General features: G+C 53.8%; 1 protein-coding gene across 4 annotated transcripts in view; it reads left to right on the top strand.

Moving 5' to 3' along the window:
* The window catches only part of SDK1 (sidekick cell adhesion molecule 1), a 746,454-nt gene that overhangs the window by 580,599 nt on the left and 138,896 nt on the right, over positions 1-26,959 (top strand). For all 4 annotated transcript variants that reach the window (XM_024985294.2, XM_059881629.1, XM_059881630.1 and 1 more), the window contains exons 15-17: positions 12,337-12,484; positions 13,383-13,523; positions 17,961-18,142. In XM_024985294.2, coding sequence (XP_024841062.1) covers positions 12,337-12,484; positions 13,383-13,523; positions 17,961-18,142 — 471 coding nt within the window. The remainder of the gene's footprint in view (positions 1-12,336; positions 12,485-13,382; positions 13,524-17,960; positions 18,143-26,959) is intronic.

Genomic DNA, 26,959 nt, shown 5'->3' with positions numbered 1-26,959 from the left:
TGACGTAGCCGACTCCCGTGGGCGTCGTCTCCTTGGAATCAGGACTCTGTTTCCGTCGTCTTTGTGCCCTTAATAGGCACTCACAGATGAACGGGGTCAGGTTCCCTGGTGGATTCCCAGAGGATGTACTCGGGTCATAGTCACCGACCCTGGCCATGAGGGAGGTGCCCTGGGGTGCCCGGGTTACATAAAATAGGGCACGGCTTCACGTGCACGCCAGCTGCTCCAACAGTGTGCATGGTTGTTGGCTCTTTGTCAGACATCTTGCCTAAGTAAGAAGCAGGCTTTACATACAGTCATTCATTCCATCTATCCATCTGCCCAGTACTTAGTCCTGCTTGGGCGTCTGCTCTGCACCAGGCGCTCTGCCGGGTGCTGGCTGCATGCTGACATGGTCAGCCTCAACCGCTGACAGAAGGACATGGTCAGACGTGTCCTCGCGTCCTGCCGTGCTGCGCTCTCCCATTGAGGTGCCTTCATTCCAACCGCCATGCGGAGACAGTGGGGGGAGGGCCCAGGCGGGAGACGGTCGGATGGTGCCCCTAGCGGGAGTGGTGGGAGGCCGGGGCGGGCGAGGGCAGGGGGCAGCGTGTCACCCCGAGGCGTGTGGAAACAGCTTCTGAAGTGAGGACAGCGTGCAGGAGGGGCCAGGATGCCGAGAAGGTGACCGAGGGCATCCTCTGCCCCTGGCTCCCCTGCTGGGCCCGCCTGAGCTGGCCACTGCCCAGACGCTTTCCCTGAGAGCCTCTAGAGGAGAGTCCTGAGTAGTTCATACCGTCATCACGACTACATTGAGCATCATTACCACAAAGACTCTGAAGTGGAGAGGACCATTCTCTCCGGCTGGCCCTGACTTCATCTGCGGCCTCGGCCAAGTCAGCCCACGTATCAGTGGGCAAGTCACATGTCTCCCTGCTGAGCAGATAGCAAGACAAGCACTGTCATCTGGGCCAACAATCTGGGGTTTATTTTTATTAGGTAACAGTGCCCTTAAGAAGCCCGTGAACACGCTGGCTAATCACGGTCAGAAAGAGCCACTTAGCAGCTAACGTGCTAAAATGGAGATGGTATTTGGCCAGCGCTGAGGGCTGTGCCAGCGGACGGTTCTAAATAACCCCATCAGACAGTCCCCACGTCCCACTTCTCAGGGTACTGGCCGCCGCCAGCGCCGCCTGGCAGGCAGAGTCAGCCTCCGTCCCCCTGGAAGTGGGTCCTGCAGAGACCACTCTGCGTGGCTCTGTGGAGGAGGCAGGTGCTGGGTGACACCTGCCCTCTCGACAGCCAGTGTCACAGGACGGCCTTGTCAGCACGCTCACGGAGCAGAGCTCTGAAGCTGCCGCCGCAGTGGGTCCAGGTGCCACCGGCCCAAAGCCCGTTTGTGCGGAGCGTGGCCCCTGCAGGCGTCCCGAGCTCCTCCCAGGGAGCTGGTCATCCTCTGGTCCCAGGCGTCTCTGCCAGAGGCCAGGGACTGGAGAGAACTGCCACATCCCAAGGCCCAGCCCGAAGGATGAGCCTGCTGGGCGGAGGGGGGAAGGCCCAGCAGACCCTCCATGGCAGTCCAGTGGTTAAGACAGCCGTCTTTGACTGCACGGGGCACGGGTTCAATCCCTGGTCAGAGACCTAAGGTCCCACAGGCTGTGTGACTCAAACAAAGGAAAAGAGAGAGGGCAGGGGACCCTGCAGACAGGCTGAGGACTGTCACACAGCAGGAGGGCGTGGCCTGCTCTAAAGTGCTGGTCGAGTTTGATCAAGACTAGTCTTTAAGGTTGGTACAGTCCCACGGGGGAGAGTGCCAGAAAAACCTGTGAGGGACTCTGAAGTGGACCGAAGGGCAGGTCACCGTGGCCCTTCGAGCCACCTTCAGGGTCACCTGATGCTTTAGGGGCCTGTACTTTTCATTGTTTTTGAGCTATTTTTACAACTCTAGGGTAATCTCGCAACTCTAGAGCTTTCTCTAGAAAGCTCGCAATGATGCAAATAATTCTTGTCCATGGAAATCGTCCTTGTGATAGGTCGTGACCGTAGTGGTTGGTTGTTGCTCTGAAGCTATGGGCCAGTTTTGCAACTGTTTGTAAGTTCATTTTAGCCTTCCCGATGGTCAGCATGTGTATATGTTTTTCAAATGCTCTTCTGATACATTGTAACATCTTACTGGTTCCCTCATTAATCAATGGTGGCTAAAATCTTTGGGCTTCACTGGTTGCTCAGTGGTAAAGAATCGGCTAGCCAGTGCAGGAGATGGGGGTTCAATCCCTGGGTCAGGAAGATCCCTGGGAGAAGGGAATGGCTACCCACTCCAGTATACTTGCCTGGGAAATCCCAAGGGTGGGGAAGCCTGGTGGGCTCCAGTCCGTGGGGTGGCCCCAATTGTGGCCCCCAAATGTGTTTGTGCTTCCAACAGCCTGGACACTAGTTCCAGGCGCACTTCCGACCCGGTCGCCAGCCCCAGACTGTTCCTGCGTAGAGGCGCTCATTGCTTAGAGCGCAGAGGCCGGGCTTTGGCGCAGTTCAGGTCAGTCCAGCCGCACAGTCGTGTCCCCGGGGAGGTGGGGCAAGCCCGCCTTCCCGGTGAGACCGCTCACGGCTCAGCCTGCTCTCCTCCCACATGGGTGTCTGTCTGTCCGTCAGCCGGCAGCTGCCACCCCAGGAGCATGTGTAGCCTCCTCCTCCCCGCTTGGTATCATGAACTTCAAAGCTGACACCTGGCTGCGTGTTGTTTTCTTGCCAAAGTGGCAGAGAGACTTTGTTCTTATGCTTCAGATTATTTGCAACTATCTTTGAAACACATGTCACACGGATGCCTTCTCATAGCCTGTGAGAGTGAGGAGGTGGCTTTATCCGAGCCCACTTTCTGTGGGTTTTGCATATTGAACCTCACACTGACAGCACTTGCTCCCATTTTAAAATCCATCCAGACCCTCCCTGTCGTGTCGCCATGTCGTTGGCGTGGAGCCGGACTGAGGCGGGGGGCTTGGGGGCTTGTCTCCTACCCCGGGCTGAGCTCCCCTCCACTTCTGGGCCTGTCCAGGCCCTGAGTCTAGCCGCTCTAGCTAGCATCTCCTCTGATGCAAACAGCCTCTCCCGTTCAGGGACCACACCCTTCCCAGGACCGAGTCCCCTCGTGAGCCCAGCTGGGGTGCGTCTGGCATCTCCCCCAGAGCTAGGAGGCTCAGACCCAGGGATGCGAACGGCTGACGGTCTCACAGCCTGTTCTTGCCGTCACTCTGGCCATATTCCTTGCCGGGAATTTCATTTAGTTCCCAAGTTCTCAGCTCTTTTTGTTCTTCACTTTTAAGACAAAACTTAAAACTCTAACCGTGCACAGTTTTATTGTTTCTCTAAAACAGATACAGCAGAGAAAGCCTTCCCAAAGTGGAGGCTGTGGGACTATTGCAGCCGCCTGCTCTCTGGGGTTCTGTCTGAGACAGAAAATGCTGTCCCTTCCTGCTCCCCCTCCTGGCCCCATGAGCACCTCTGACTAGTCTCAGCCTCTCACCCCAGCCCTCCTCGGGGACCTTGGAGACCTCAGTCTCACCCGCCATGGGCGCCATGAGCAGGTCTGAGTCACAGCACCCTTTCACAGTTGTGCTTCGGTTCACTCACTTAAGGTATGTTTGATGGTGTGATAGAATCACGGAAGACCTCGTGGTCTTCTCTCAAGAGTACGGCCTATTCTAGAACTGTTATTTCTGCCAGCTCAAGCTTGAAATTCTAAAGTGCCACTACAAATTATATTCCTCTCATTCTTTTAATCATTCCTTATCCAGAATCCTGTAGAATGATCTCATTTAACTTTCATGGAACCAGCTATTATCTGTGCTTCTCCTTTAACGTCCGGATGAGCTGTGAATAAGCCAGGAGAGGCTGTTCCATGGCCCAGACACGCTCACCTCTGAGTTCTCACATCCACCCAGAGCAGACGAGTGGCTCAGAGCGGGGATCAATTCCACAGCCCCCATCCTAGTGGCTTCACTCTGAGGAGCTTGAGATTATGTGTTGTCTGGGCTTTGAAACTGTCTCTGTTGACACGATGACAATAATCTGAGGGCCCTTTAGCATAGAGAAGTAAATGTTATTCATCCCACCAAAGTAGTTTCAATAACTCGTTGAGCTGAGCACTGAAATATAGGTCAGAGTCTCTGAAAAACTTGAAAATAATTACAGCGAGCACTTGAAAAATCATGAGGGTGGTTTAGAAAACGACCATAGTATCAACCTATGCTTGTTTCATTTCATTTTTTTCTGCTGCTCCCCCTTTTTTTTTCCTCCAAATTTTGGAAATGATTTTATATTACTTTTTTGAGAAATACATACATATATATTTATGTATGTGTCTATATGTTTTTAAATAAAACTTACCTTTAGTATTACTCTGTGGATGTACAGTTCTCAGAGTCAATCCAGGTTTTATAGCATATGTAATTTTGGAGATTTTGTTAAGAAAAAAACCATTCAGGGCTTCCCTGGTGATCCAGTGGTTAAGAATCCACCTTGCAACACAGGGGACGTCGGTTCAATCACTGGTCCAGGAAGATGGCATATGCCGCCGAGCAACTAAGTGGTCCCGTGCACGCCAACCGCTGAGCCCGTGCACGCCAACCGCTGAGCCCGCGTGCTGCAACCGCTGAGCCCGAGTGCTGCTTCTCCTGAAGCCCGAGCGCAATAGAGCCCCCTGCTCTGCAACAGGAGAGGCCACTGCAGCAGGAAGCCCACACGGCACCTGGAGAATAGCCCCCACTCACCTCAATTAAAGAAGACCCGCCCAGCAGCAAAGACCCAGCACAGCCAAAAATAACTAAGTAAAATTACCAGAGAAGGCAATGGCGCCCCACTCCAGTACCCTTGCCTGGAAAATCCCATGGATGGAGAAGCCTGGTAGGCTGCAGTCCATGGGTCGCGAAGAGTCGGACACGACTAAGCAACTTCACTTTCACTTTTCACTTCCATGCGTTGGAGAAGGAAATGGCAACCCATTCCAGTGTTCTTGCCTGGAGAATCCCAGGGACGAGGGAGCCTGGTGGGCTGCTGTCTATGGGGTCGCACAGAGTTGGACACGACTGAAGCAACTTAGCAGTAGCAGCAGTGGCAAGTAAAATTACACATAAAAAATAAAAACATTCAAAGGTGAAAGGACCCCCACGGGGATCTTGGGCAGGGCCAGTGCAGATGGGGGCCAAGGGCTCAACGTGCCACTGGAGAGGGCATCGGGTGACCGCTCTCGCAGTCAGTGAGGCCCAGCCCCCTGCTCTCAGTGCACCCCAAAGGCAGCAGGTCCCCAAACAGGAGAGGCTCCTGTGAGCCCTGACAGGAGGGCCCACTTTGCAGAGTGTGAGCTCCAGGAGAGTCCCGCGGCCTTCAGTCCCAGCTCTCCACGTCCAGCTAGCGTGCACCAGGCATGCCTGGTGGCCACACACTGCAGCCCCGCCGTCCTCCCTGCAGGACACCTGGTGTCCAGTCCAGGCCTACACGCCCCGGTCCACACTGCCCCGTTAACTGGCTGGCCTTCCCTGCTCCCCACCTCCTAAACATTTTATTTCAGAACGTTTGGGTTTACAGAACAATCGTGGGGAGAGAGTTCCCCAAACCCCATGCTCGATTTCCCCTCTCATTAACTTGCCTTCGTGTGGGACGTTGTCAAAATCAGTGAGCCGATGTTGCCGTATGATTGTTACCTAAAGGCCAGGTTTTATTCCGTCTCCCTGGCGTTTTGCATGCATCTGTTTCTGTCCCAGAGCCTCACCCGGGCCCACACCCCATTCGGGGGCCTTGGGCGTCTCCGTGGGCTCCTCCTGGCCTGGCAGGTTCTCAGACTTACCCTGACATGGACGACGGTGGCAATCTGGGGATGAAGGGGAGTGTCGGAGGTCCTCTCACAGTTAGGCTGGGACGAGGGGTCTGGGGAGGGACCACAGGGCGCAGCACCCTCTCACCGCCCCGCCCCCACCAGGCACCGCTCTCTGCAGCTGCTGCTGGTGCCACGGACGGGCCTGTGACGGGGGAGCTGCAAGTGAGGTGTGCCCGGGTTGCCTCCGCCATCGCCCCGTCCTGAGTGTGCACTGTCAGCCTAAGAAACCCAGAGCACTTGCATCTCGCGTCCACATGGCCAGCCCCGGCTGGGAGAGGAGAGTCTCCCCTGAGCGTGACCTCCCCGGACCCCGAAGGTGATGGTCCAGCTCCCCTTCTGCGTGCTCTCTGTGACCGAGCCCTTGGCTTTCCTGCTGCAATACCGAGCAACTGACAGACGTCGAAACAACGAACGTGTACCTCTCCGGAAGTTTCCATGACATGGGAGGATCAGGCTGTCATCCGTGCCTCCGTTTCCCATGTGTGGATGTGGACGATGGCGCCCAGTGCAGGTCACCATGGAGCCATCCCACAGCGCCTGGCACGGCAGCTGCTTCCCGAGAAAAAGGACGAATCCGGGCCCTGGGGTGAGTCAGGCCCTCCTCTAGGTGCTGGGGCTCTGACAGTGACTCAGATGCAGCCGAATGAAGCTTATCTCCTGAGTGGCTATTTAAGTGGATGCGTGTGAGCCCATGCTCCAGTCGCTCAGCTGTGTCCAACCCTCGTGACCCTGTGGGCTTGCCCGCCAGGCTCCTCTGTCCGTGGGATTTCCCGGGCAAGAATACTGGAGTAGGTTGGCCGTTGCCTCGTCCAGGGGATCTTCCTGACACCGGGATCGACCCAGCATCTCCTACATTGGCAGGCAGATTCTTTACCACTGAGTCACCTGGGAAGCCCCGCTTAGGTGGATGTATCTTCTTACTATAATTCTTACGATAACCCTTCTGTTTCAGGAGAGAAGGAGTGCAGACAGCTGCAGCCAACTCAGCAGTGGGATTACAATTAGAAAAATGATAAATTCGCATCTTGATTTTCCACTTAGTTCTCAGTGACCTGGGGGAAGTTGTTTTAAGGAAAGCACGTTCATTCTTATTTGTACCAAAAATACAAGGGACAGCATCAGTGAGATCTGATCATCTCGCCTACCAAGTGTGCAGCTGAAGACAGCCGTAATGCTCACTGCTGGCAATGCTGTGACTAAACAGTCACTTTCTAAAAACTTTCCATCAGGAAAAATACTAAATACACTCAAAGGTGCGGAGTATTCTTGTGTTCGGTTTGGAAAACCATCAATAGTTGACGGTATTTGTTTCATCAGCTGCCCCACTCTTTTTGCTAGAGTATTTTAAAAGAAGTCCCAGAGATCTTGTCATTTCATCCGTACGTGATGCAGTAAATACTCAAACAGGGACATCAAACAACATTAATAGAATCCTTAATATCATCTTACACTCAGTCCACATTTAAGTGTCCCTATTTTAAAAAAAAAAAGCCTTTTCACAATTGACTTGCTTGAATCAGGACCCAAACCACGTCCATCTGTCGTGTTGGTGGCTTTGCCTCTTTCATCTCTTAATCGACTTTCCCTGTTTTCACCCCCTGCCCCGTGCCCTGCCCTCCTGCCCACCCCCGTCCCCTGCTCTCCCTGGCGCACAGGCCAGGGCACTTCCTGTGCAGTGTCTCCAGGCTCTGGCTGCTTGCTTCCTCCCGGTGCCATCTAAGTGGTCCCTGCACCTTCGTTACCGCCCAGAGACACTCAGCCTCTGGTTTGTGTGCCTTCCTGGTGTGCACGCACGCACACGCGTGTGTATGTGTATGCGTGTGTGTGTGCTTCCTGGGTGCTGCTGGGCAGCCTGTACCTCGTCACACGAGGAGACACTGGCAGCCCTGCTGCTCTGCTCTCAGTGACGTTGGACCCCCCCAGGAGACTAGGCGGCGACAGCCCATATGTCTGGGTAGAAGTTACTTAAACTTCCTGGAGCCTTGATTTCTCGGCCTGTTAAGCAGGGAGAGAGTGCCTCCTCCCCTAGAGGTCTCGTGTGGTCATGGATGTGAAACAGCCTCCAGAAGGCAGACGGCAGCACAAACATTAAGTATTAACAGTAATAACAGTTCTTTTGGCAATTAAGGAAATTTTCTTTGGAAACTAGTTTCCTTCCTCAAGTACCTTTAATTGAGAAAATAGTGATGCTCTTTTTTTTTTTTTTTTTTAATCGGAAAAAAGCTTTCAGTATGTTTGGGAAGATTGAAAACCACCAGCTTTTTAACCAACAGACAGAGTGGAGGGGTGATTACCGCCTTCTGGTTTCCGGGCACTGGAAGCCAGGAAAAAAGCTCAGTGATGCCCATCTGTGGAGCAGAGGTTTTTTTTAATAGCCCAGCTGGGAAAGATTGGAATTCCTTAGTCTTCTAGATCAGAGGAGCAAGGGGCATCCCCAAGGGGGAGGGAAAAAGCTATTGAGACTTCTATGGGGTGGTTTCCCCTATTGAAAGGTTCTTCTGCATTCCAGCCCTAAGAGAAGCATCTTGTGGTACTTTTCTGTGAGGACCTGGGGAAGAATCTTTTAAAGGGATTTTGTGTTATTGATTGTCAGGAACAGAGTTGCTACTTAAATTTTAACACTTCTCAGCAAGCTAGCAATTCCAAAGCTTGTGAATGAGCAAATCCTCCCTACAACCATTTTTTTTTTTTTTTTGACAAATCAAGAGTGCCCATGAGATGGATCGGGTTCATTTGTATTAGTTTTCAGTTTAATCTCTCTTCCTGCCAGATCTTTTATCTTCGAGCAGGAGAGGGAAAAAGAATAAATAAAGAATCCTATAGATGCAGCAGGAGGACTGAGCAAAGCCCCAGGGTCTGGAGCAGATTAATAGGCCCTGTTGTCAAATCAGACTGGGCAGCAGCTCCTGCGGCTCGGGCTGCACTTCAGGAGCTGTTTACACCCCGAGTGAACAGATGGCCCTGAGCCAGGGAGTCGCGTGGGGCCGAGTCGGGGATCAGTGGGGGGAGGGGCCTGCGTGGGGCTGGAAGGTGGCGTCCGGGCGCGTCTCGGCTCCTGCCTGTGCAGTTCATCCTTTAGTCCACGGCCTGGACCACGGTCCTTCTGATGCTGCCCCTTTGTGAAACGGCCACCATACCTGGCTGAGCAGGTGAGTTGTTTGCTCCCAGACCCTGCCGTCTGCAGGAAGAGAGGGACGAAGAGACGCTTTCTCGCGTCGTGTCGCTCAGGACCCCGCGAGAGCAGGCACACTGTCGGCTTGTGGTCAGGGGGCCTTTACACGGGAGAGCTGACCAAGGAGTGGGGCCGGGGGAACTGAGTGACCAGGGGCTGGCGGCAGCGGGGCCAGACTCGCCCGTGGCCACAGGGCCCGGGTGCCGCAGAGCCCGGGGAGGGGCTGTGCAGAGCTGCCCCCAGAGAAGAGAAGGGGACCTTGGCGTGAAGAAAGCAGGCAGTGTCTCCAGTGAGGAGGGAAGAGCACCCCCCTGCCCGACAGGCCCCCGGGGCACAGGCAAGGTGGGGACGGTCGCGAGGGTCTGGGTGAAGATGGGAACGTCCAGCAGAGTCCCCAGCGGGGCCAGGCCTGGGCCAGAGGCCGCAGCGCCCCGCCCTGGCCTCAGGACTCGCGTGGTATCCCCCGTCGTGCTGTGTGTAAATCAGGTGGAACTTTTCACTGTGGTGAGATTCACACACGAAGCGCCCCATCCTAATGACGCACTCGTGGCGGCGTGCAGATGATCCGCAGACTCCATCCTGCAGAACTGAAGCCCTGTCCCATTAAGCAGCTCCCCGGCCCCTGGCCTTCTACATTCTCGCTCTATGAATCTGACTGCTCCAGCTGTCTCATTTAAGTGGAATTATACGTTTTTCTGTCCTTTTGTGTCTGGCTTATTTCACTAAGTATAATGTCCTCAAGGTCCATCCGTGTGGGAGCATAGTTCAGAGTTTCCTCCCTCTTCAAGGCTGACTAATATTCCGTCACATGGATGGACCACATTCTGTTTATACATTCATCTGTTGATGGACGCTTATTTGCACCGCCTTTTAGCTGTTGTGAACAATGCTATTAAGAGCTGTACAGACACCTGTTTGAGAGCCTGCTTTCAGTTCTTTGGGGTACATGTGTTGACGTGGATTGCTGGATCGCACGGTAATCCTGTTTTTAACTTTCTGAGGAACTGCCACCCTGTTTCCCATAGTGGCTGCAGCATTTTACATCCCTGCCAGGGGTGTATACACGTTCCAACTTCTCCCCGTCATTGCCAACACGTTATTGTCTGCTCTTTGATAGCAGGTGTCCTAATGGGTGTGATGGAGAAGGCAATGGCAACCCACTCCAGTGTTCTTGCCTGGAGAATCCCAAGGACAGGGGAGCCTGGTGGGCTGCCGTCTATGGGGCTGCACAGAGTCGGACACTACTGAAGCGACTTAGCAGCAGCGGCAGTGATGGGTGTGAAGTGGACTTCAGTGGGCTTTCGATTTGCAACCCGCCCCCCAATATTACTGCTTCCCGGATGGTGCGGTAGTAAAGAATCTGCCTGCCAATGCAGGAAACGTGGGTTCAATCCCTGGGTCGGGAAGACCCCCTGGAGGAGGAAATGGCAACCCACTCCAGTGTTCCTGCTTGGGAAATCCCATGGACACAGCAGCCTGGCAGGCTACAGTCCACGGAGTCACGAAGAGTCAGACACAATTGAATAGCCGAGCACACATAACGCGCATTTTCATATAAGAAGCAGGAACGAAACCGAAGCGCTGCAAGCGGAAGAGCTCAGGGTCAACTTGGCCTCTGTCTTTTCACCTGGGTATCAGCCATCTTCAGGATGGAGCCTGTATCTCCTGTGAAGCCTGACTCAGCGTGCCCAGTTCCCGCCAACCACGTCCAGCTACGCTGACACTAGAGGAGCGTCCGTCCCCCTCCATGGTGACAGAGGACTCTTTTCTGTAAGGGAACCTGCCCAGAAAACCAGATCACCACGAGCTGTTTGACGCCCTAGAGGGGTCTCAGGCTTCCAAAGTGAAAGGAAACACGGGTGCGAGTTTTTCTACAGTTAATTGGAGACACACACATTGCACTTGTAAAGGAAACGTCAAAGCAGGGCTCCTTGTCAGCGCTAGATCGCCTCCATCACTGAGCAGCACAAGCCAGGATGCCCAGCTGGTGGCGAGGACTGCCATCCCAGAAAGCCATTTTGGGAGCAGTTTTATTTGAAATAATTAAAAAGACTCAGCCTTCATGGCCCAACTGGTGCCGTGCTGCAGAGCGTGCAGCTTCCATCGAGGAGTCCAGACTTAGGGTGGATGGCACTGCGTGTGGGTCAACAGGAGTTGCCTCTAAGGGCCTCATTTCATCTCAGAACAGCTTATGGCCACCTCTTCACCCATAAAGACCCCGAGCGCATTTCTGATGAGCCCCCAAGTGCAGACTTGTAAGTCTCCATAGCCAGGCCTCTAGGTCTTCACGGAAGTGGCTGTGATGTTGTGTGTGGGCTGTGCAAGCCTGTGTGCAGTCTGAGCTGAGCCTGTCTGACATCAGGGTCACAAGTCGCCCCTGTGTGACACTCGCAGACGTGGGCGAGCGATTGCACTACCATTTCCAAGGAACAAGAAGGACAATCTGAGTCCCGTGAGAGGTCCCCATCCGCCCACCCCCCCACCCCCCCCAACCCCATCTCACTTCACTGATAACTTGAGCCTCAGAGCAATTCCGAGTGGACCCGACAGAGGGCGCTTGTTCATCCTAAGGCTCCGCGAGGTGATTCGGCCAAAAAGCCTGTCTCAATTCTGCAGAGAATGTCCCGGGGAGGGGTGGGGTCCAGGCAGAGCCCTTCCGAAGCCTTGCATGGGAGAGCTCCCTTGGCTGGCAGGGTCGCCCTTCCACACCTGCCCGGAAAGCCGGGGGGAAAAATCTCCTAAATTCTCTGTGAGTTTCATTCCGTGTCTCTCCAGCCAGAGCCGCTCAGGGGCGTGGATGGAACGGGCCGCCACGCAGATGGGCGGCAGAATGCATGGCCCATCTGTCTTTATCATGCTCATTTCCTCTTTTATTAAAATGTTAATGAATATAGTTTTTATTTATCATTTGGTGGCGTGTGCAGCATCCTTTTCTGGGAGACAAATCTGCAATCTGCCACGTGAGCTGACAGCGTCTTCTCATTACCCAGTGAACATGGGAATGAGGAACAACATTCTGGTTCCATTTAAACTGCCACGTGCAGGCTGAACAAAAACTATCCCTTTACGTGTAGACAACAGCTTGGGGCTGGCGGCAGGCACCCCCGGACTTGGGAGCGGACGGCCTGAGTCAGGGCCAGGCTCACTGGTACTGGCCACGGCCCGACGCCTCAGTGTGTGTGTTGGCTCAGCGGGGCCAACCCCTCCATCTGCCTTGGTGAGCGAGGGAGACGGTTTATGCGGATGCACTTTGCCTTCCCTTGTTATCATTCAGACGGGCGCCTGCAGAGGTTCGAACTCGTTCTGCTCCTCCTTTCAGACTCTCCCTGGAAAGTGCATCTGTCAGACGTCGGCCCCGAGATGACGGGCGTCACGGTGCGTGGCCTGACCCCGGCTCGCACCTACCAATTCCGAGTGTGCGCCGTGAACCAGGTGGGCAAGGGCCAGTACAGCGCAGAGACGAGCAGGTGAGCCGCCGCGGCAGCCTTGGCGCGGCGAGGGGGCCGAGCATCTCGTGGGGCGGAGGGAGGCCATCATCGAGGTCACTTCGAGGTCGTCGACCTCCGCCCTTAGTGACCTTAGCGGGGAACAGACACGAGTGGGAAGCCTGTAACTGAGAGGAAGCGTGGGGATCACAGGGCAGGCCAGGGCTCCTTCACTGCAGAGGGAAGTTTCTTAGGTCCCTGGGGCGCTCAGACTGCGCAGACAGGAGTCATTCCTGATCGCAGAGCCCCCTGTGTCCATGACATTAAAGAGCTGGTGGTGTCTCTGGGCCCTTTGTGCAGCTGACCGCCTGCGGGGCGGGACTCAGAAGCACCCAGCAGATTCACGGGAGGCAGAGCGAGCCCCCGCGTTTCCCTGGTGGTGGTCCTGATGCTGAGTCCTCCCCACCCAGGCCGGCAGCTGCTCTCAAGCCCGTTCAGATGTGACCTGGGGAAAGGGCTTCATCGCATTTCAGCGCATCCTCCCCAGCCAGCCGGAGCACTCGGCAGGCCTGTGTGGTGGAAGTGTTGAGAGCTCTGAATGACTGCTTTCTAATCGTGGGGGCTTGGTGTGTGAAATACTGAAGGAGCCAAAGAAAGCGATTTGGAAACAGCCCCGGACTCGGGCCCACGAGCCGGCTCGCCGGGTCCTTACAGGGCAGGGGTGCCGTGGGCCGCTCAGGCAGAACAAGCTCGCCCCCTGTGTCTTCGGGACCCGTTATATCGATTTGTCCTTCCTGTCGGATCAGCTGTGTGTTTTGCTTTATTCGTCACTCGATTCGAGTACACAGTTCGGCTCAAGATTCAGCAAGATTGAGAATGGGAGCGAGGGCCCCATGCTCCTGGGGCTCATCTCTCCTCCCCTCCCGCCCTCTCTTTTCAGACTGATGCTCCCGGAGGAGCCACCCAGCGCTCCCCCGAAAAACATTGTGGCCAGCGGGCGCACCAACCAGTCCATCATGGTGCAGTGGCAGCCGCCCCCAGAGCCGGAGCACAACGGGGTGCTCCGCGGGTACATCCTCAGGCAAGTAGCCGCGCCCGGCCATGCGTGCACCCTCGTGGACAGTCTAGTGTCCGTCCTGCTGAGGCCGCAAGCTCAGATGTCTGCAGGAGCCCAGCGGTAATCCAGACTCAGGCCAGCGGTAGGACTCCCGGGGGTGGTAGAGACTGCGGCCAACAGCGAGAACGAGCACCTGTGGGCAGCCTCTCGGGGACAGGCTCTGCAGATCCAGCTGTGATGCATACACACAGGAACCCACCCTCGGGGAGTGCCGTTTAGCAGAACGGAGGGGAGTGTTCCAGGCTGGAAGCAAGGTGTGTTTATTCCTTGTAAATCCTTTCACTCGAGGTTTTTACCAGAGGTGTGCGTTCTAGAGTATAATGATTTTTAATTAATAAAAATACAATTGATTTCATTACAAGCCAGTTTTTACTATGCTAGTATGTTGAGCCTGCCAGGTTTTCCAGGATTACCGAAAACAGGTAAAAGTCTGGCTTTTTTACCTGCATTCTCTCAGTTTTCCGTGTTGGGAATGAACCCAGTATGTTCTAAACACAGGGCAGGCCGCACCTCCCAGCTACAGACCAGACACGGCCCGGGAGCGGCCAGTTTGCTCTCTCTGCCCCTCTGGGAGGGGTTTGGCTCTGAGCACCTCGCGTGAACCGCGCCAGCCCTGGCTGGGTTGGCAAAGGAACCTGCTTTGCCAAAAATTACTGCTGAGTTTAAAATGGCCGCGAAAGCGATCGTTTTGGTAGTTTGTCAACACAAGTGAAAGGAAAAAAGCAAACCAGTATTGAAAAGGTAACTGTTACCTCCCTCCTAATGGGCGCACCCGTCGCCAGCCTCTCCGGGCAGGGCTGGCAGGTGTCCACCATGCAGATGCCCAGCCCACGCCCGTGCTAGACCCATGACCAGGAGACACCAGGCTACCAAAGGCCTAACGTAGAGTGACGTAACGTCTTAGCTAAACGTAAAACATTATGAGAGAGTTGATTCTTTGACTCCATTGTCTGCGTACAGAAGTCAGCTCATCCCCAGCATGTATTTATGTGATCACCCGCTCATCATTTAATACACATTTATCTATGTGAACGTAATGTGTGCCTGTCACAACCAATTCACTGCTGTTCTCCAGTTGTCCTGAAGCATATGAATTATCCTCTGAACACAAGCCAGATCGTTATCTAAGCCTGAAGAGGTTCAAACGCGGCCGTCCCCTGGCTGCACAAGGGCCGCAGGGCTGAACCTATACGCAGGGCCCTCTCGGTCCCTGAGCCCCTGGCCTCCCCCGGTTCACAGAGGAGACTGCCGATCGGCCCCCTGTGGGCAGGGGACACCTGCAGACCCGTGGGTGGAACTGTGGGCCCGTGGGTGCTTCCAGAGCCTGGTGTCTCCCTCGGGAAAGCAGCCCAGCACTTCCCACTGCTTGAGGCCCAGGTTTTCCTCGCTGCTCACCCAGCTGTCCCCTGGTTCCCTGCTCATCAACTAATGAAGATAATTGGTCTCCCCTCTGGACGGCCTCCCCCTCCCATGCTTGTCATCCCATCCGTCTCTGTCTTTTTTTGACCACAGGGAAGAAAAGTTTCCTGGGGCTCCATCTGCCAAAAGGACTTTAAAAGTCAGGCCACAGAGCCAGGCTCGGGGCGTGGAGTTTCCTAACGCAAGCTCTCTGATGTCGCAAGGCCCTGTCGGGCACTGCACATTTCCCTGTTTTGTGGGATTATGACTCTTAAAAGGATTTTCTGTGATGGTGTCAGTAGAGGCAAGCGCTGGAAAAGAGGGCATCCGTATTTGCAGGGGCTTCAATCCAGAGAGCCCCCAAGACGCGGGTGTACCACACAGGCTGTGAATATCCCAAGTTTTCAAAAATTAAAGACCCATGCCAAAATGAATTTGCTGGGAAACATTTCCGAATAATCCTCCAGTCTGCAGATCAGCTCTGTTTGCAAGCCTGTACCCTCCGGGGCACAGGGCTCCATGTCAGACCAGCAGCACGGTCCACAGAAGAACAAAATGGAAATAAATCACCGCCGCGGCTCCGGCTGTAAGAAGTAGTTAGAGTGCGTGCACAGTAATAAAATATTCATAATAATGGGCAGGGTGTTTCTTTGAGAGGAACATAGGGGTTATGTCCTTTAAAAACATTGTCCTGTTTATTTCCACGTAAAGAATCTTCTTGTTCTCTCTGAGACGGTCTCCTGGGCAACGTATCCGGCCCTTCAGCGGATGATGCCCCGCACTTCTGTTATTAATTATGACCTTCCTAGACATTCTGTGAATATTACCAGAGCGCCTTGAAGCCGCTGGTCAGAATGGACCACGCTCCCTGCCGGAAGGGAGAGCCAGGAATCTAGGAGGTCGATTCTCCCCGCCTCATACAGATAGGTCTGGGAGGAGGGGTGAGCAGGCCGTTTCAGGGCTCAGAACTCAGGGTTCTCTGTTGGCACACTTCCCACACAAGCAGCGTTCCCCACAGAGAAATGTTTTGGGGGCAGTGCTTCAATCCATCGCATCTCCTTTGCGCCCATTGTTTTCATCCTGTTCTCGAACCGACCCCGCGGGATGCCATTATTACCACATCACCTTAGCGAGGAGGAACCCAAGGCTCAGAGAGGTAAGAGTTGGCTTCAGACCTTCCAGCTCGTGAGTCTTCCTCCCAGCTTGGTCTTCTGGGCGGCTTGCTTTGCCCTCCCTGGAATGCGTACCGGACAGTGAAGCGGGGGTCTCCGGCAGCCATGCCCGGCTGTACCCTGCTGGGTACCTGTGGTCCTGGGCCCACTCACTTGCCAGGCTACTCTGGGGTCTGGTGTGGGTGGGAGCCAGTATTTGCCTTTTTTCAAAATGCCTGTCTGATTGTCCCAGGGCCATTTATTCTCAAAGTCCCTGCTGTGTAGATGGGGAGATGGCTGGTACTCGGATGACGCCACACCAAGCCTTCCCTGCCTAGAAGACAGGCCGTCGTATGATAGACTTGGTTCAGCCCGCCGTGAGTGGCACCCACCCCTGGCTGGGGGTCCAATGAGGTGCAGCGGGATTGGAGCGGGGGGAGAGAAGCACAGATGGGTATGAGGCCTCTTGCACGTTTGCCCGTCACGGAGCGCCATGCGTGTGCCAGCGCTCCCCGCAGGGCCGCTGCGGGCCCGCGTCCTGCGGCTCCTCTCAGGCGCGAGCCAGGAAGGCCGGGGCCTTTGCGCTCTTCGTGGCCCGCCTGTTCTCGATCCTTTCTGCCTCCTCTCCGGCAGGACTCACCACACGCAAGTGGCCTGTAGCAGGAAGGGCTCAAAGACAAGTCTCAGAAATCCCTGATGTTCATGAAGAACATTTTATTACCATGTCCATACATCCTGAGTGCGTTTTCAGTCATCACTCTCCTTGGAGAGCTGTTTACCGCTCCAGGCATGGATTTCGGAGTTCCTTCTTTTCTCTGAGGGCGGTGGCCTTGCTGACATGCTGGTTCGAGTGAGTCTGGCTCAGGCTCTTCCCTGCGTCCAGGCCCTGTGGCCCTGGGGATGGCACGGTGACTGACCGGGACTCTGCAGGGCCACTCAGCGTTCTGGAGGCGCCTGAAGACCCCGGCCCGCTGTGGGGAGTACGTGCGTTTCCCGCCCACTCCAGGCCTGTGTCCTCCTGCAATTCTGCCAACCCCACCGAGCACCAGAGTCTCATCTTCTTCAGGAAGTAGCCAGCTCTCGGCTAGAAACTCCACGCTCTTGGAAGTTATTCCCACAGCTCTCGCCCCTCAGTTTACCCAGAGGAACAATTCACTTCTGCACACATGATCATGGAAGACGTCCGTCACTCAAAATAAAGTTAAAACAGTCCTTTCTCTGTGCAAATAACAGTTTCCCAGCGAATACATTTTCTGTGTTCAGAGTTGTGTACATCATTGTTTTAAATAAATGCAACTTTAAATCTGCCTTTCGTCCACAGGAGAGCCTGCACATGGCCCTCTCACGGGTCCCCTAAGAGCCACTCTTAGCGGTGGCCCGAGTTTTAGGAGTGTGAGCACCAGTCATTCTGACTCTGCACTTCACGCACTAGCCCAGCAGGGAGCTCAGCCCCCGGACACCGAGGGGCACCACGCTGCCCGCTTCTTTCCTCGTCGTTTCAGAGCCACTGGAGGAAGGGGTCTCTAGGACTGATTTATAGCTACAACCCACTAGAAATCCTGTCTGAAAACTGGGGTCCTGAGTTGCTGTACTCCCTGGACGACTGACACTTAAAAAGGGATCATTTTTCCTGAACCCTAACATGGTTGAAGTGTCAGATCTGTTAGCCCAGAGCTTCTAGTCACTGTGAGATTAGATCAGACCTTCTTAGCGATAGAAGTGGAAGTAGTGTCATCTGGGGCAGACCTCTGGGCTTTGTTCTTGTCTGTCTACCCCTGATCTCCTCTAACCGTGTGGAGGAACCTCGGGGAAGCCCAGTCTCTGGCTCAAGTCGTCTCTCGTTCTGCCGCAGGTACCGCCTGGCCGGCCTGCCCGGGGAGTACCAGCAGAGGAACATCAGCAGCCCCGAGGTCAGCTACTGCCTGGTCACCGAGCTCATCATCTGGACCCAGTACGAGATACAGGTGGCTGCCTACAACGGAGCCGGCCTGGGCGTCTTCAGCAGGGCCGTGACTGAGTACACCCTGCAAGGAGGTGAGCCTGCCCGAGGCGGCACGGTCTTCTTCACTGGGGAGCAAGATGTGCAGAGTTCTGTTGGAGCAAGCGAGTTGATCAGCTCACTCAATATTTGAAATATTTATTTCTGTTGAAATAAAAATAGACTGTTCAGTCCTCTAGGGAGCAATCAGAAGGGGATGAATCACATATTTAATTTAATCTCTCCTTCTATTCATAAACTATAGCAAAACCACAGAAAGGGATTGTGTATATTATTCTGTCTGCTGCTTTTCATCCTGTTCCTAAGGATGAAATGTGTCTCTACACATCCTTTAACTGGTCCACTTATTCTGAAAATTCCTGTGGAATTGACTTTTTCTAAAAGGAATAATGGTATATTTTGCAGTGGAGGTGGCTGTGGAGTCCTGTGTGAAGCTGTGAACGTTTTTCACAGAGTGATCATTCAGTGTTTTGTTTTTAGCGATGTAACACAATTGTTAGTAATGGGGTTTGCGACTCGCTGCTCTCCACCCCCACTTTGGGTTTCCTTTTTCAGTTACACAGACAAACAATTCACTAGATCCATAAAAACTCCTCCCCACACCCACCCCCCAAAACTGACCAGCCAGAGTGCCATAAAGCCAGCAGGTCTTAAATTTATGTGCTAAGACCCAACCCCGTCATTTCCAGTTAATTCCACTGTTTTCTGCAGGGTCCGGGTCTTGGCCCCAGGAAGGGCTGGACCCTCAGAGACACTCTCCATGTCTGCATTTCACTTTCAACGCTCTTCACAGTAACAAATAGACCCTCTCTGGACACAGTGGCGCACCAGAGCCTGGCCCGGGGAAGCAATTTTCCCACCAAATCTAAACCCCTTTTTCGCTGAGCAGTTTTCCCCTGTCCTGACTCACAGGTGTGAGTTTATTTGCTTAGGCGTTTTTATTGCTACCAGGCCTTGGCCTTTTTCAGATGATAAGGTTCCTAACTGCCCACGTCTCTCCCCAAATCATGCCTGAGGCCTAATGTTCCCTGATATTACACGCTGTCATTATCATCCCGTATTGATCGGCCGTCTGTTGTCATCCCTGAGCCCATAAATCCTCCTCCCGAATTAAGTGGCGTCAGCCCTGCTCTCACAGTGAGGAGCAGAGAGACTTAGCATGCAGGATGACAGGAAGGGCTTGGTGTCTGCCTGCACCTCTTGATCACTCATTGGAAAATGAAAATAGCTGAAAACCTGCTCTGTTAACGCTTGCTTTAATTAGTCCGTTTAATAAAATAACAATAAATTTGGAAACACTTAAAGTGACAGACACTGCTGCTGACGGCCCCCCAGCACCGTTCACAGTGACGGCTTCCTCCTGTTGCCAGCACGCTCACGTTCTGTGCAGGGCTCAGTCTCCCCCTGACTGGGAAGGGCTGTGGGGCGCTGCATCTCACGTCTGTCCCGCCGTCCCGGGGGGAGCTTGAGGGCTGTGAGTGACGTGATCGGAGCTCTGTGTGAGGAAGGGAGACCTGTCGGCAGGTGTGCGGGGGAGACCGGAGGGGCCCGAGGGTGGGGCAGCCGCTGCAGACGGCAGAGTGCTGGTTCGGCTGTGAGCTGATGAACTCCCCCCATCACCGACGCGGGCTGAGAGGAGCCGTGGGCGTGTGCAGTGCGGCTTCACACGTATCCCCTCTGGGCTGCCCCTCCACCCGGTCCAGCCTGCCACACGAGCTCTCGCTGGGGCGTCCTGTCCCATGGGACCAGCCCAGCGCCCTCCTCAGCTCGCTGGCAGTTTCTAGGGTGAAGCGGTGTGTTTTGCTCACGCTGAGCGGGTCTGAGGTCGCTGGGCTAATGCAGGTGGAGCAGAGATAACGCTGGGTCCTCTGAGTCAGCAGCGCTGTTTTCTGGGCTCCCTTGGCTCCTCTGAGGTCAGTGGGGCCCCGCAGGGGATTCATCCAGCCTGAACGCTGGTGGCGTGCCTGCCCCTCCAGCACGAGGGCCTTGTGGATCTGGACACAGCGGGAGGCAGGCGCTGACTCCGCGTGGAGCCGTCTCTGGATGCCTCGGCTCGGGTGAGGTTGGGAGGAATCTGCTTCCTTGCGTAGGTGAGAACCTGACTTCCGGTAGCTCTGCGTGCTGAGGTGTTCAGAGTCTCTCTCTTCTTAGCTGCTTATGAGCAGATGTCGTGTGCGGTTTTCCCATCTGCTTGTCAGCCTGCGTCGCTGGATCACCGTTCCTTGGCCTGGCTACTGGGTGGCTGGCAGGGGAGCCTGGAGCTAGGAGTCCCGGCAGGTCTCCGGGCCCCCAGGGTGATCACAGTCCACATCTTTGCTCACCTGAGGGTGTTTCTGACCCTCTGTGAGTCCCCGATGCAGGCTGTGATCCCGCCAGCCTCGGTGTGGACTCAGGAAACACACATCCTCTGGGGCTCCTGGCGTCTTTTCCAGCCGTGGTTGGCACGCCCAGACCCGTGTGCTCCGTGCAGTGGTAACGCCCGGGCAGCTGACCCTGAGCACTGCTCCATGCTCTGCTTCCAGGCCCTGCCCTGCCCCTGCCCTGGACCCTCGGTCACCAGCAGAGCTTCTCAGGCCATTTCAGCCTCTGACCTTTCCCCTTTTGTCTGAGGGTCATGCCTGAGCCCCGAGACTGGTCCCTTGGGCTCCACAGCTGGCAGATCAGGATGGACACACGGCCAGGGGAGATATCTGGACCCTCAGCACGGGGCTCACTCACATGGGGTTCACGTGGGGCTAACTTACATGGGGAACACTCACCAAGGGCACACACACACACACACCTTTCTGCCTACACAGGCCCAGAATTGGCCCTGGCCCAGAGTCCATAAAGCCTGACTCTTATTACTTATCAATACTACCTATCTGCCTTCAAGAAACATCTTAGCTCTTCTCTGCCTCTGCTTTTTTTTTTTTTTTTTTTTTTTGGCATTTGTAAAGTTCTGACATCTCCACCCGCCCTGACTACTTTAAGGGCAGTTGTGAAGAGAAAAGGAAGCAGTGTAGGTGAAAGGGAAGTCGCTCCGTCGTGTCCGACTCTTCACGACACTCTTCTGCAGCCCACCAGGCTCCTCCGTCCATGGGATTTTCCCGGCAAAGGTCCTGGAGTGGGGTGCCATTTCCTTCTCCAGAGGATCTTCCTGACCCAGGGATCGAACCCAGGTCTACCTGCATTGCAGGCAGATGCTTTATCCTCTGAGCCACTAGGGAAGCCATGCTATTAAATGCTGAGCTGTGACACACACACCCATGTTTCTGTCTGTATTCCTCCATCCACCCTGACAACAACCAGTATCTATTGTGGGATTTGAATGTCTCCATCATGATAGTCGTACAGAAAGAAATTTGAGGTCAATTTCTTTGCTATTAGTAAAATCAAGAACGCACGTTGAGGAATTGGTGTGAGTGCCTGCTGTGTGACATAGTAGGGCCACGCAACAGGCCAGGGCACTGAGACCGGAGGGGACACCTGTCTCATTGTCAAGCCTGGGGGCTTCAGCCTCGACCGGAAGTGAAGACTAGCATTTGTGAAACAAGATCGAGAATGAGAACAGAGTCCGGCCTCGTTCTCAGGAAGGCAGTCCCGTTCGGTGCTCGGGGAATGTGCCGTCACTGTGAAGGCACCCCCGCAAAGGGGCTTTCCTGGGACAGCGTCAGGGAAGTACGTGTAGCTGCTGAACTGGTTCTGAATGGAATCCGGCTGCTAGAAACAGACCCAAAGGAACAGCACCGTAGATGAAGTGGGCATATGTTTTCATCTTTCTGACACCAAACGGGGCAGTGGGTTCTGTGGAGTCATAGTGGCAGCTGTATGGTCACCAGAGAACCAAGTCCTCCTTTTTTTGCTTTGCTATCTGTAGTGCTTGCCTCGTGGTTGCAAACTAACTACTGTGATGCCAGCTATCACATCCACATTCTAGAAGGAGGAAGGCACAGGGTCTGCCTTGTGGCCCAATAATCAAGTTTGCCCACCTTTGAGGAACTTTCTTAGAAGTCCCATCTGCCACAGACTCGTGCTTACAATTCATGGACTGTCTCCATGCCAGAGAGCCTGGGAAGGGTCCCTCAGCTGGGCACGTTTCCGTCCATTGTTAAGGAAGGAAGAGGGGAGGGCAAGCAAAGGGCAGCTAGCAGTGTCTGTCCCACTTGTCCGGCGACTCCTGCTGAGGAGTCGCCCGAAGGATGTACAGTTTCCAGGTATAAACTGGTGAGACAGCCTGTCTCACAGCCGCTGCGGGCAGAGCACCTCCTGGTCCTTCGTAACCACCCAGACTGGAGTCCCCAGACCCCTCGGCCTCCTCTGGAGCTCAGCGGCTCTGCTCCGGCAACCCGCTGTGTGTCCCAGGGCTGTTTGCGGCCGGCGCTGAGAAAGGCTGGGGGGCTAACTGGTGCCTGATGCTGAAAAGGGAAGAATTAAAATGCTGATATGTTAAGGGGGTAGGGAGGGGTGAATTACGCCTAAGATTAAATATTCATCAGCCTAATTTGGGAAACTATTGGAATGTGTGTACTCACAATTCTGGAGCTGGTCAGGAGACTGTGGAGGAGCAGGAGCAAAGGGGAGAGCTGAGCCGCCGTCCAGCCGGCCTCCTTTTCCTCTCCCATTAGCCGCGTGGTGGACTAGAGCCATCGGGGACACACAGTGTGATTTATCTGGACTTTAATAAGGCTTCTCTTGAAAAGATGTCGGAATGCTGGGAGAGCTCGAGGGGCTCCCACTGCCGCCAGGGGGGCGTGTGCATGTCAGACGGTCACCCGCAAGAGGATGTGTGAACGACACAGTGTCGGCCCGGCGAGGGCACAGGGGGCGGGAATGCGGGTGGGGGGGCTGCTGCCCAGAGATGCGTGGCCCCAAGCACGCGGCCTCAGTCTCAGAGGGGCTTCCCTCAAGGGGGCTCCTGAAGGAAGATAAGGGGGCCATACTTCAGCCCAGTGAACTGACCCCGGAGTGGTGAGAACCGCCATCCACCTGTCATGCCCCAGGTTTCTCCTCAGTCCCATTTATTGTTGAGATGCAGTAAAAGCATCTGTTACGGCCCACGTCCTGATGCTGTGTGCGGCCCCAGCCACTCCGAGGCTCCCCTGAGAACTCCGCGGTCACGTGACTGCTTCACCTGTCTCTCACCATTAGCTGAGCAGTTTTTAACAGAAACTGATTGTGGAGCTAACCACTGCGTCAGCATCGACTTGGAACCACTGATTGCTCCAGATGACTACAGTGCCTTTCCCCCTTCCTGGATGATTAGAAAGTTGCTGAAGTAGACATTGGCAGTAGGAAAAATGCTCATAATTATACGGGGTGTTTAGTTATGCAGAACTTAGACTCTCTGGCTTTTTCCTCTTGAAACCAAAAGCATATTGATTTCTGGAAGGGTTCGGAAAGAACTTCTGGAGTGAACTGAAGTTGTCTTCCATTTCATTTGGGTGATTGCAGTGGAGATTTGACAGCTTGGGTTCATGTGGTTAGAGCTGTTTTAAGAGTCTTGCTGCTCCGTGTGTGCATTGCCTGTGTGCGTGCTCAGTCGCTTCCGTGTCTGACTCTGCGACCCCATGGGCTGTAGCCCGCCAGGCTCCTCTGTCCATGGGATTCTCCAGGAAGGAATTCTGGGGTGGGTTTCCATTTCCTCTTCTAGGGGATCTTCCTGACCCAGGGATCAAACCCACATCTCCTGTGTTTCCTGCTTTGCAGGCAGGTTCTTTACCACTGAGCCAGAGAGAAAGCCCATGTTTAGGTTAATCTCTCACATTTAAAACTTCCTTCTGCAGGAAAGAGAAGGTCATGAGGCCCTGCTAACAACATCTATTAAATGGGACTGATGGGCAAAATCGGGGCCAGTGGGGCATATGAGAAGCTAGGAGGTGAGAAAGTTTGTGTTAGATAATTCTTGAACAAGTCATAAAGAGCCAGGGCAGACCAAGCAGATTTGAGGTGTGCTCAGTCACTCACTCATGGCCAACTCTTTGTGACCCCATGGACTGTAAGCCTGCACCAGGCTCCTCTATCCATGGAATTCTCCAGGCAAGAATACTGGAGTGGGTTGCCATTTCCTCCTCCAGGGAATCTTCCTAACCCAGGGATGGAACTCACATCTCCTGTGTCTCCTGCATTGGCAGAAAGATTCTTTACCATTGAGCCATCTCGGAAGCCCCAAGCCAGTGAGGTTAGCAAACTTGATCCCTTCCTTAAATGTGTTAGTCGCTCAGTCATGTCCAACTCTTTTGCAACCCCATGGACTGTAGCCTGCCAGGCTCCTCTGTCCATGGAATTCTCCAGGCAAGAATTCCTTCCTTAAATGGGTCCATTAAGATGCAAATGCTGATTTTTCTATAAAGGGCTCAAAGACAAATTATACTATAAATCATCATTCTTGAGCATGCCAAGATTTTAATTTTTTCTGGTTTTATTTCTTTATCATTTTTCTTCTTGTAACAGGTATTTTTGTGCTGTAATGATTTATTCTGGTTTCAGAACATTACCTTCTAATGAAGGAGAACTATTCCATATTTAGAGAGAAATGGGAAAAAACATTTGGTTATCCAGGTTTCTAAAACATTAGTAAAAGCCCCTAAATGTTCACTTGGGCTTCGCAGGGTTTTCTAAAGTAAGGATTATAAATGAGCACTCTGCAAGCTCCATTCCTATCTCCTCTTGGGAAATTCTCAATGTAGCATAAATGACATTGCACGAAAAGATTTGTTTCTCAGTCCTGATGACTTTGTAGACCTCAGGCTGCACCCATGGACAGGCTAATGTTCAGATTCTCCCAGCATCCCCTGAAGCACCCAGTAGGAACTGAGCAAAGCCGTGCGGGTGTTCCTTTAGGTGTGGGCCTGACTTGGTCTTTGAGGCCTTTCAGGAAAGGGTAGGAATCGCCTTCTTCAGGGGGAGCCACTGTGCGCCAGTTTCCACTGTCCTGTGTGCCATCCACGTACGTTCATCGCCTTCTGTGGCCATCCCCCAGCCGTCGTGTGAGAGAAGCACCACGGTTCCTGTTTTACAGAGAAAAAGGCAGAAGTTCAGAGAGGTAATCAGCTTTCCAAAGGTCACACAGGTTGAAAACGCTGGGAAGTGCTCAAATTTATGCTTTTCCTTCTCAGTTCAGTTCAGTTCAGTCTCCCAGTCATGTCCGACTCTTTGCGACCCCATGAATTGCAGCACACCAGGCCTCTGTCCATCACCAGCTCCCGGAGTGCACTCAAACTCATGTCCATCAAGTCGGTGATGCCATCCAGCCATCTCATCCTCTGTTGTCCCCTTCTCCTCCTGCCCCCAATCCCTCCCAGCATCAGAGTCTTTTCCAATGAGTCAACTCTTCGCATGAGGTGGCCAAAGTACTGGAGTTTCATCTTTAGCATCATTCCTTCCAAAGAACGCCCAGGGCTGATCTCCTCTAGAATGGACTGGTTGGATCTCCTTGCAGTCTAAGGGACTCTCAAGAGTCTTCTCCAATACCACAGTTTAAAAGCATCAATTCTTCGGGGCTCAGCATATAAACATGGGCAAAAATCGCTTCCAGATTTCCAGTGCTCAAGTGGGTTTGCAATAGCTTGTGGATATTTTTTACTGGAATGAAAAGCAGGCACAATAAGTCTGTTTTACATGGAAACCCAGGACAGACACACACTCCTGAAACAAAAGGGTCAGAGAACAGTAATTACCCTGACAGTGTGTGATGGTTTTTAATATTTTCTGCTCTATTCCATTCTGTCTCATTCTTTCCTTCTTTAACAAATGCAGGCTGCGATTGCTAAGCTGAGTTTCTGGTCTGCTGCTAATGCAGTAGTGGCCTGCAGTTTGAAAAAATCCTGAATTCAAGCAGTACAGGGTGTTTGGTTCAGTTGGCTATGAATCCCTTTCAGAACAGGCGTCAACTGGCCTGTAGTTCATGTCAGGGTCAAGGTTGAAGCCGGGTGCCCAAAGGAGATACTACAATGAAAGACCCAACAGGGGTGGGGCTGAGTGGGCACCAGCGGGGCAGCCTGGGCACCAAGCCGAGATTCGGGGGCTGGAGGCAGGTCGAGTCCAACACCGGTGTCTGTGCAGACCTTGTGGGAGAGAAGACTTGCCCTTCAGCTGCCACTGAAAGACACAGGGAACAGTCAGACCCGCCTTAAATGGCTGTGCCTGCGTGCTAAGTCCCTTCAGTCGTGCCGGACTCTTTGCAACCCCGTGTAGCCCAGCAGTGTCCTCTGTCCATGGGATTCTCTAGGCAGGAATGCTGGAGGTCTCCTCCTCCGGGGGTCTTCCTGACCCAGGGGCGGAGCCCACGCCTCTCACACCCCTGCGTTGGCAGCGGGCCCCTCACCGCCAGTGCCGCCTGGGAGCCCAGTACTGCAACCAGACACTGTCTGTGGAGGTTCAGACTGGTCTTCCCTACAAGCCTGTGAGAGTTTTGAAGGCAGGGGCTGCATCTGATTGATCTTATTTACATCTGTACCCCCAAACCCAAGAAAGGTGCCTGACACGTCAATAAATGAAGCATAAATAGACGTCTGATTATGGCGAACGCCTGCTGTTTCTATTTCAGTTCCCGCCAGTGGGCCAGTGAGTGTCCGTGTTCAGCATGATGCCCAGCCTTCTCTCCCGTGGTCGTCTTCTTGTCTTAGAAGAAGAACCCAGTGCCTGCTGGCCTTGCGCCTCCGCAGCCTGCAAACTGGTCCTGAAGGCTTTCCCCTCAGTGCCTGGTGCATAAAGAATTGGGGAAAACAAGTTTGGAAAGGGATACACAAAACTTTTTCAGTGTTAAGGTATTTTCTTATGCAGGACCCTTAAAAAGGGATTCTTGAGCTTCTTTGTGCAAGATCTGTTATCCTCACAAAGTGTCAGGACTGTTTAATGCAGGGAGGACACGC

The sequence above is a fragment of the Bos taurus genome, chromosome 25 (assembly GCF_002263795.3).
Source record: "Bos taurus isolate L1 Dominette 01449 registration number 42190680 breed Hereford chromosome 25, ARS-UCD2.0, whole genome shotgun sequence".
Classification (NCBI taxonomy): Eukaryota; Metazoa; Chordata; class Mammalia; order Artiodactyla; family Bovidae; genus Bos; species Bos taurus.
Note: the sequence above shows the minus strand (reverse complement) of the source record. Positions and strands in the feature narration are given on the sequence as shown.